This window comes from Eublepharis macularius, chromosome 12 (assembly GCF_028583425.1).
Source record: "Eublepharis macularius isolate TG4126 chromosome 12, MPM_Emac_v1.0, whole genome shotgun sequence".
Lineage (NCBI taxonomy): Eukaryota > Metazoa > Chordata > Lepidosauria > Squamata > Eublepharidae > Eublepharis > Eublepharis macularius.
Window position 1 is genome coordinate 2,946,867 of NC_072801.1, and position 10,294 is coordinate 2,957,160.

The window sequence follows — 10,294 nt, forward strand, 5'->3', positions numbered from 1 at the left end:
TGCAAACCAGCGCGCTCTACGGGGCGGGCGCGCGCCCATTCCTGTTCCGGGTGAAGGCTCTCTCCCTACGGGGCGCTGATTGGCTGCCTGAGCGCGCGCGCGACTCACGGGTGCTGGGCGGGCAGACGGGCGCGCGCCTTGAATGGCGCACGGGGCTCGGGCGATCCCTTGCAAAAAGTTGCCGGTGGGTCAGCCCGTGCCCGTCGGCGCCCGTCGTGCCCGGGAGCGGGGCGTGCAGGGGGCGCGGGTGCACAAGTGCAGCGGAACGGCGGCTTCGTGTTACACGTTTGCAAGCCCCAGGGAGGCCGTGATGCCCGCAGGGGTGGGGTTACTCGCCTGCCTGCTTGGCGGGCCCCTCGACACGAGCCGAGGCACTCGCTTGCTCGGATGGTGAGGATCCGAGCGGCAGCGGGGGCCGGGGGGGCGCAGGGCTCCTGAACGGGGGGGTCGCGGGGGGGTCGTCGCCTTCTGCTCGAGGACCAGACCTCCCCCTCCCCTGCCACGGTTTGGGAAGGAAAAGGGATGAAAAGTAACAGGGACACGAGCGCAGATCTTGCGCAGGGGGTGGGAGCGCTGGAGGCTGGGATTTGTCCGCGTCCCAAGATCTGCGCTCCGGAGATCGCCCCTCGCTTGCAACCGAGCCACGGAGTGGAGGTTTCGATGCTTTTGCGAAAACCGGGTTGCGTAAGAGCAGCCGCGGCAGCTCGGATGCTGGTCCAGCCAGCGCAGCATCCTGTTTTCGACGCGGCCAATCAGGTGCCAGAAGGGAAGGTGGGCGCGGCCGAGCGCTCAGGCCTCCCGCGTTTGACCTTGGGAACCCCCCCCCCCACGGGCTGGAGGAGATTTAGGCTTCCCGCCTGTTTGTTCAGCAGTCAATCCTCTTGGTTTCAATGGTGCTTCCCATCAATATGCCAAGGACAGCATTTTTTAGCTGATGAAATGCGTTTTCAACGTGGCAGCCTGGTGATGAGCCATTTCAAGGGGAACTTTTCCACCATTTGAAGTGGCGCATGCATGGGGGTGAGAGATCAGAGCACCGGCCCTTTCCGCATTTGCCCTTAGCATCTAAAGAACTGATGAGGCCTTGGGGACCCTATTTGGGTGGAAAGACAACTTGAGTGGATAAATAACGAGGGAGCTTTAAGCGGGCCTCTCTTTTGGTCCTCTCTTTACAGAATACTGGTCTGCCTTAGTGGGTTGTCGTAAATATGATGACGACAGCCCTCTGGGGTAGCCTGATATATTGTAGTAAGGGCCCCAAAAAAGAGACTTACTCAAGGCTCCCTAGTGAGTCATGGTAGGTGAGATTTGAACACAACTCCTTGATCCTTAGCTTAGTCCCTTAGCCACCACATCTATTAGTGATCTTTTGAACCAAGTCCTTATTTATTTCTTAAAACATTTTTATCTTGCTGTTCCTTCTGTGGCTTGAAAGCTGTGTTTTGATGCCACAGCATGTGAACTGTGCCTCTGAACACGCTCAGAGTGCTTTCCTGTTCCCACTGAATCACCCCCAAATACCTAAGATTGGCCTGAAGACCTCCTGTAGCAGAGGTGATGGTGACTCTTCTGAGAACTAAGCTCTGCCCGTCTTCCTTCCCAAGGAGTCCACTGCTATGGAGCCAGTGAGCATTGACAACCTGTCCATTCTGTACCAGAGCTCGGACTTCATTGTGGTCAACAAACACTGGGATGTCCGCATCGACAGCAAGATGTGGTATGAGAAACTTACCCTGCAGAGCCAGCTCAAGCACCGGTTCCCAGAACTTGCTGACCCGGACACCTATTATGGCTTCCGGTGAGTTATGGAGACGAGAGTCTCTCATTGACAAGGTGGTTGTGCCTGGGATTACTGGGGGAGATCTGGATCTCACAGTTGCCTATCTGAGAACACCCCAAGTCATCTCTTCGACTTTCAGACAGGCATGCGTCTGTTGCACAGGAATTCTAAATCCCTGTCTCGCAGGGCTGTTGTGGGGACTTGTACACTGAAGAATGCAAAGTGCTTTGCAATTTAAAGCAAGCAGCAGGGGCACTCCCCTCCCAAATTATTGTCCTTTTAACATAAGAGAAACTTATGGCATTGTGTCCAGAGTGACTGGAAGTTTGTCCCTGTGGACTGCAAGAGGGTTGTAGCAAATGGAAGGAGATGGCAGATGCTAGTTGTGCGAAAGCAGCTGCTGGAATACAGAAAGTTGCGACAAGAAGTCTTTCTTTTTCTTTCTTTCTTTCTCTCTTGATCTTCCAGGTTCTGCCACCAGCTGGACTTCTCCACCAGTGGAGCCCTTTGTGTGGCACTCAACAAAGCAGCCGCCGGCAGTGCCTACAAGTGTTTCAAGGAGCGGATGGTGACCAAGGCCTACCTTGCCCTGGTGAGCCCCGGCGCAGGTCCACTTGCATCCGTGAAGTCTGTTTAAAATACACCTGGTTATGATCCTGTCCTCCTTCCCGGCAGCTTAAGGCAGTGAACACCTCCCCCCACCCCTTGGTCCTTCTCAGGCTGCAGGGAAGGTATTTTGTTAGCTTTTTCAGTGACGCATCTTAACAGTGTCTCTGCTCATGCAGTGACTAGAAAAGGCTGGGCTCCTTCAGAGTGGATGTCCAGCACCAAGCCCCTGGAAGGCTGCAGGCATCTGGAGCGCTCCCTTCCTTGAGTTTTTCTCCAGGTGTATAAGGGTGTTTCTGTGTTCTGCTCCCCCTGAACTTCTGGTCCACGTGCACAATGTGGCTAGGGACCGGCAGAGTGACGGTGCCCGTAGAGACGTTGTGTATGTCTGCAGCAGCCCCTGCAATATGTTTATCTTATTTTTATTTGCTTTCAGTTTCTATTCCGCCCTCCCCAAACTGGCAGGCTCAGGGCGGATTACGCTCTGCCCTCCCATCCTCCCACAAGCAAACATCCAGCAGCCTAGTCCTGCACGCACGAAAGTAGCACGGCTCTTTGCAAAGCAGGATATTAAGCAACCAGCTCAGGCTGCGAGATAGGAGGAGGGTGGAGGGTCCTGGCAGATGTGGACTCTCTCCAGGAGACAGGCCTAATCTGCGGCCGATGAAATCATCCTAGCCCCAAAACAGAAACTGGATTTTTCCAGGCTCTGTGAAAACAAAGGGAATAATCTGAGAGCCAGTTTGGTGTAGTGGTTAAGAGTGCGGGACTCTAATCTGGAGAGCTGGGTTTGAATCCCCGTTCCTCCACTTGAAGCCAGCTGGGTGACCTTGGGTCAGTCACAGCTTCTACGAGCTCTCTCAGCCCCACTCACTTCATAGGGTGTTTTGTTGTGGGGATAATAATGACATACTTTGTAAACCCCTCCGAGTGGGAGTTAAGTTGTCCTGGAGGGCGGAATATAAATCTAATGCTGCTGTTGTTGTTAATCCAGCCTTTCCCCGAGATGCCCCATGTTGTTTTGCAGCCTGGGATTGAAAAGTTATCATGTGACTGTTTGAGACTTTGCAGGACTGTAGTAGGCCCTTCTTTTTCAGCTTTGGTCTCCTGAAAACTACCACGAGGTTGAGGAACTTGCTTTGAATAAAGAGGTCAGAAAATGTAACGAGTGGTTTTTGAAAGGCAGTTTGCATTTTAATATATCAGGTTTTCCAAACGTGGAATGGGTACCATTTTACAAATGAAAAAAGGAGGTGGATATTTTGTGTTGTGCTTCCCGTGGAAATTTCTCTGCTTGGCAGGTGAGAGGGCACGTCCAGGAGCCAAGGATGACAATCCGATACGCCATTGGGAAGAATACGACGGAGGGGCTCACCCACATGATGTGCATCGAGGGGACAGAGGGTAAGGCTCCCCAGGACGGTCTGGGTTCTTTTCTAGGCTGTCCTCAATATACTGCATTCTCAAAAACTTTGGTTCCCGGTAAGCTGGAGATCCACATTTCTACAATGTAGGGAGCTCTGCTCTGCCAGTTCACGGTGAGTGCGTACATTGTGCACCCGAACCGATGTTCATTTTAACGAATGAATCAAACTTAGATACAATACTGTCAGGCACATGGTTGTAGGCTGTAGGGTGGAACCTGTGGCATCGGTTGGCCCTGAGTGAGGAGGGCGGCAGCTTGGGACCCCTGCAGAAGCACAGTTGTGGTTCTCAGTTGCCAGAGGGTATTTGTGCAGAGAGCCACATCTTCAGTTGTGGACCTGGCCCATTTGCAGTGTGCAGTGGTGAGGCATTGGTCCACTTCAGAGAAGTCTACTTGTGAAATTGTCTGCCAACTGTGCTCGAAGGCTCTGAGCAGAGGGACAGGATCTGAGCGGCTGTAGCGACGGAGACGTTTGCAGTCTCGCAAGATGCCAGTGAAGTGCTTCAGACATTTGGGGAAAGGGGTGGGATGCATGCATAATGTCGTTTTCTAATTTCTTCTAACAGGTTGTGAAAACCCCAAGCCTTGCCAGTCAGAGCTGATTGTACTGGAACACGGGCTGTACAGCGGAGACCCAGTGACCAAAGTGATCCTGCAGCCTCTTACTGGTAAAGGCATGCCCCTCCCCCCAGTCCTTTTCCGGCAATGCCGAGCCTGCAGCCCTAGTGACCAGCCAAGCCAGCATTTCCCACAGAGGTCAGCCCTGTGCCACCCTGCATCTCAGGGACTTTTGGTGCCTAAAGAATAGTGCTGTCCTCTTTACTCAGGAGTCAGTGCCACTGTATGCAATAGGGCTTACACCTGACTAAGTGCGCCTAATAGTGTGCATTCTTAGATTGCTTTACTTTACCCAAATATAGTTTTCTTTTTATGGTTGATATGGCACGTAAAAGGAAAAAGGGCATACTTTAGTTCAGACAGTAATTCTTAGAAGTATTTAATGCATGAGTTTTATTATGTTTTACCTGCTGGCATTAATGATTTCTAAATTATTTCAAATAAAAATGATTAAAGATCACTCTTACAGTAAACTGGTTGATGCTTGTGTGGACAAGGACAGCCACGTGATAGACCCACCAATAGACAAGCAGGGGGTCTGTTGCTACCTAGGTGAGTCTCCGGTTATGCAGAAAAACATGTATATTAGCCAAAATGAAAAGAAGAATCCATAAATATCAGACCTCTGAGGACTGAGCCTGTTTTAGGAGAAACAGGGTAACAAAAGCAGCAGAGTGTAAGTTAAAGGGCAAAGGAGGAGGGAGAAATGAGCCACTCGAGTTGCTGAGAGCCCAGAGAATCCAGGGAGGGGAGATGACAAGGGTGGTAATATCTTGCTGATAGTATCGACAACCGCTTAACTTCAGTAACTGTTAAAATCTGTATTTTGTAAAATAGACAAAATATTTCAATAGCTATGATTATTTATTTATTTATATTTGATTTATATTCTGCCCTCCCCACATCAGTGGGCTTAGGGCGGATTACGTCTTATACATTATAAAAAACGTTAACATTTCAACTTTAAAACCAATATGCCTCTGGTAGTAGCAGCCTGAGAATCCCTTGCCTGTGCTCCAGGACTGGTGTTCTCTTTCCTCTGCAGGAAGGACACACCAGCTTCGGGTCCACTGCCGTGCTATTGGGCACCCGATAGTCGGAGACTTCACTTACAGCCATAAGCAAGACAGTGGCCCTTACCGGATGATGCTGCATGCCTATTACTTGCGCATCCCAACCAGCCAGGAGCTTATCGAGGTGAGTGCGCCGGACCCTTTTGTCCCCACCTTGGACAGCAACTGGGCCCCGCAGCATGCGGCACGTCAGCTGGACGAGCTGATTGAGGAGCTGAAGGGCACCAGCATCTGTGCAGTGGAGGAAGAAAGGCAGGAGAGCTTGCTGGAAGAACCAGGCCCTGAAGTCCCATGCCAGACTGAGCACCTGGAAGCAGAAGAGCAGCCGACGGCTTGTGACCAATGGCTGGCTGAGTGGGCCTTGGAATGAGACGCCAGGATCCCTCGCATGCTTGCAAGCAAAGCCGTCCCTTTCCACCAGACCTGATCCGGTGCCAACCCCTGTCTTGTTCGTGACCCCAGCCTTCTTCAGCATCAGTCCTGAAAGCTGCGTTCCTAGCCAGAAGCTGACTCTGCGCTCGACAGGTTTTCGAAACTGGTGTCTTTCACGCCAGCATGCCCTAGTCACTGGGTGTGGAAGGTCGTGCACCACGGAGAGTCTGGGGGCAGCTGTGTTGTGATGTTGGCGCTAAACCTCACCTAATGGGGCGCTGCCTGGCTGAGAAATCAAGGCTGGCAGAGGCTGTACCTGACTTGTCAAGAGGGGATCTCTGAAGCAGGCGAGGGAATTACTTGCCTGCCGTAGGAGAATCAACCAATCCTCTCCTCGGCTGTGGGGTGGGGAATGTGAAGTTTGATGACTGGCTCTCGCTTGCATCTGAAATGAAGAGCAGACTAGTGGATTGACCTGAAAAGCTAGGAGGCTCTCCCTTCTGTTTCTTCTTGGGATTCCTTTTCCTCACCATCTCCTTGCCAAAAGACCTCTGTCCTCACTCGCTTTTTGAAAGAATTTAGACCTCTGTCCTCACTCGCTTTTTGAAAGAATTTTATTGCCTATTTTAAATCAACAGGAATTAATTTATATTTTTAGGGATGTTTGAGAAAGTGGAAATTTTAAGCGGCACTGCAGTCTCATCCACGGCAGACCTTTTTAATAATAATATTTTTCTAAGGCATTGTGGTAACCTGTTCCACAATACGTTTTAAAAAGAGAATGGCCACCAGTCTGCATTTTTGTATGTGTAGGATTTTAGGATGACCTCTAGGAAGTTCAATGGATGCACACCAGACTGTCATTTCAGGGTGTTCCCCCTCTATTGGCATTTTTCAGCATTAACTTTAGAACTAATTTGACCATATTCTTTGGATCTTTGTGGGTTCCTGGAAACCCAGACAGTTGTGATGCATAGAACTTCCCATTTCGGCACAGAAATGGTGGAGATTTATTCTTACTTCATTTTTTAAAAAAAGAAGTATCTGGTCATGATTAGAAAAGAGTTTTAAAAATGTGCGGGGAGCTCCCAGGATCACATAGAATTTCCACAAAGAGTACAGATCCTCTCCTTATAATACTAATTGTCTCCTGAAACCTGAATCTTTGCCAAAAAAAAAAAGAGGAGTTGCACCGAAGTGTCGTGTATATTGTGAAAGCTGATGCACATGTCTTGCACATAGAATTTATGGGAAACCGATTTTTTTGTTGAAGCTGGTGTTGTTGCAGAGTTTTTAGAACACTTTCATCTACCCAAATTGTCCTGCATCTTTGAAATCTTTTCTCAGCTCTAGCAGTCTGACTTGGTCCAGAGGTGCAAGTTCAGGTTGGGGTGGGGTTTTTTGATGACCAGGGTTTTTAAAAATATTGGCCAGACATGCAGAGATATTTAAACGGTAGCACATTGTCTGGCTGGATTGTGCAGGTCCATTCAGCTAAGGGTGGGGCTCTCTTCCCATATGCATCAGAGAAGAGCGTCTCCCCTGCTGAGATACAGCCCACAATCTCGGCAGCCTGAGCTCAGGAGAGGTTTGAGGCCACCTTGCACCTTAGTGAACAAGAAGATGGGTCCGTATCTACCAAAGTGGAACTGCAGGAAGAGTGGTCAGAACGAAGCCTGCCCCGTTTATTCTCAGGATGTATAAACTGCGACTTCCCCCATCAACTCTGCTTTTGCTACTTGAATACCATCCCTTTCCCTGCTGCCCTCAAAATGGCCTTGGGAAATGCGATAAACATCCATTCCATTGTTTATAATGAACAATAATTTGAAGTGCTTTGGTGGAATTGTGAGACCACAGTGATCCTCTGGGAAGAAGATGCAACTCCCGCGGCTTACTTGGTGGATAAATCTCACCAGCCGCTTCAGTAAAGGACTTTGCGTTTTGCAAGCACTCCTGTCATTCCTCGTAATCCCGGTGGCATCCTGAGACCCGCGTCCGTCACACAGCATGGATGCTGCAAGTTTTGGGTTCCTTCGGAAATTGTTACGGTTCCTTAATGAGAAAATCAGTAATGGTGAACCAGCTTGGCCTCTCCTACCAGGATGATCACGCAAATCTCTGCAAGAGGAAGGGCCTCCTCTGTATTGCTCGGCTTTTGGTATTTCCTAGAGTCCTTTGCAATGTCTTATAGCTCCGTGGGAGACATTCTGATGTTCTTTGCCAGGGGGTTAGGTGGACTACAGGTGCCATTTTGTGTAGGCTGCTTGACGTTGTCTTGTTTTTCTGTGAATGCGGCTTTCTCTGAAGGTCACTACATTCCAACGTGACACTACACACGCAAATTGGTTTAAGAGTTGTTCTCTCTCTGCTGGGAACCGTTGGACCTGTAGTTCTCTGAGGAAAGTGATGGATCTGTAAACACAACACACACACCACTTGTGAAACAATTCCTAGGAATTTTGGAAAGAAACCACAACAGTTACATTTATATAAAAAAATTTCAGGTAGATAGCCATCTGGTTCTGCCATCTGGCAGAACAGCAGGATTTGAGTCCAGTGGCACCTTAGAGACCAACCAGATTTTCAGGGTGCATGCTTTCAAGAGTCAAAGCTCCCTTCTTCAGATACAGGAGCTTTCCTGTACCTGAAGAAGAGTGTTTTGGCACTCAAAAGCTTACAGCCTGAAAATCTGGTTGGTCTCCAAGGTGCCACTGGACTCAAATCCTGCTATTTATATAAAACTTGCCGTACTTCTATAGTCTGTGTCTTACTGTTCTAACTAGAAGGAAAGGCTAATCCGATCTGAATCACTGAGATGTAAAAGTGTATGTTTATTTACCAAAGGTCCAAATAAAATTCATATTGAACAGTACAATTTTGGCTGACAGTGTTACCACCGTTAGAAAAGGGCTTTTTCAGGGCTTTTTTTCTGGGAAAAGAGGTGGCGGAACTCAGTGGGTTGCCCTTGGAGAAAATGGTCACATGGCTGGTGGCCCCGCCCCCTGATCTCCAGACAGAGGGGAGTTGAGATGACCCTCCGCGCCGCTCAGTGGCGCGGAGGGCCATCTCAACTCCCCTCTGTCTGGAGATCAGGGGGCGGGGCCACCAGCCATGTGACCATTTTCAAGAGGTTCCGGAACTCCATTCCCCCGCGTTCCCCCTGAAAAAAAAGCCCTGGGCTTTTTCATCAATGATTTCCCTTCACCGGAGCACAGGGGGAGCAATTTCAACCAAGCTTCATGTCAGCTTGAGCCCAGCTGTGATGACCGTGGAAAACAGGAGCCATCATGTGAGGGTTGCATGCTGGAACAAGGAGTGGCTGTTTTTCTGGAGTTGGGTGAACGTGACTTCTTTTGAATGGAAGACGTTCTCCGTTGGACCTCATAGTATGTTCCGGAGTGTTTGGTTTATATTTTTTGTGCTCGAGTGTAATCCTTCAAGGATCAGAAATATATATATTTTCCTTAAACTGAAATTTTATGAATTGCAGGATGGAAAAATCTATTTTATGGTAAAGACGTTGAGGTTGGCCAATGCCCCTTTGTAACCATTGCACGCCGTCTCTTCCTGCCATATACAATCCGCCATGCTTGCTCTTCTAGTTTACAGTTGTTTGTTTGCTGGCCATCTCAGTTTGGTTTGTGCATTTTAAGATGTGATGTGGTGTGTTTGTGTCACTTTGTAAGATTTTGAAATCTTTCTAGTCATTGTTTCACATTTTGTGGGCATTATTGAAATAAAACACAGGAGAAACACGGCTGTTGAGATCAGTAGTTTGTTGGAGCATGTGATTCCTTAGACTGGTTACCCCTCTTGAGTTTACAGGGATAACAATCTCCACATGGGATTGTGGAGGATTTGGGGGTTTCCAAACGGACCCACCAGGCCCTAAAACCTGTTTGCAGAGCTGACCTTCACGGATGTGCCAGATGCTCTTTCAGATCCCTCTAAACTCTGGGCCATCACAACATACTGGGGCAGTGAGTTCCACAAGGCGATTGCTCTTGGAATAAAGAAGTATTTCCTTTCGTCTGTCCTGAATCTAACTTCATTGGGTGCCCCTTCTAGTGGGGAGAAAAGGTCTCTGAACCCTCCTCGCCCAGCCCAGCCCAGCCGAGCATTCGCAGCAGGCCTGGAGCCCCCGTGCCTGGTCAAATGGTGTGGAAAACATGCCGTGCAGAAGGGGCCGAGTGAGCAGGGCCGGCCTGCTTTGCCCGGCCAGCGAGGGGCGCCGGCGGGGGTTCTTGCGACTCCTGGGGAGAGGCGCTGGGGCAGCCGGCGCATTCGGAGGGCTCGGGCCGTAGGTCTGGGAGAGGAGGGCGACCCGCAGAGGCAGCCCTCAGCCCCACGGAAGGGCGGGATTCGAGGGCAGAGACGAGCCTGGCCGTCCTCCCCATCCCGGCGGCTGCAGCTGCA

The 10,294-nt window shown here is 49.9% G+C and overlaps 1 protein-coding gene across 1 annotated transcript; it reads left to right on the top strand.

Moving 5' to 3' along the window:
* Positions 1-133: 133 nt before the first annotated feature.
* RPUSD1 (RNA pseudouridine synthase domain containing 1) lies at positions 134-8,468 on the top strand. Its single transcript, XM_054992286.1, has 6 exons — positions 134-390; positions 1,605-1,798; positions 2,249-2,372; positions 3,688-3,790; positions 4,379-4,480; positions 5,476-8,468. Exons 1-6 carry the CDS (start codon positions 388-390, stop codon positions 5,871-5,873), a joined length of 924 nt encoding a protein of 307 aa, XP_054848261.1. The 5' UTR covers positions 134-387; the 3' UTR covers positions 5,874-8,468.
* Positions 8,469-10,294: the final 1,826 nt, after the last annotated feature.

Excerpts from the sequence above, each read along its gene's own strand:
- RPUSD1 (XM_054992286.1), top strand. Across the intron at positions 3,791-4,378 it reads GTGCATCGAGGGGACAGAGG|GTTGTGAAAACCCCAAGCCT; the intron begins GTAAGGCTCCCC and ends TTCTTCTAACAG. Across the intron at positions 4,481-5,475 it reads GATCCTGCAGCCTCTTACTG|GAAGGACACACCAGCTTCGG; the intron begins GTAAAGGCATGC and ends TTTCCTCTGCAG.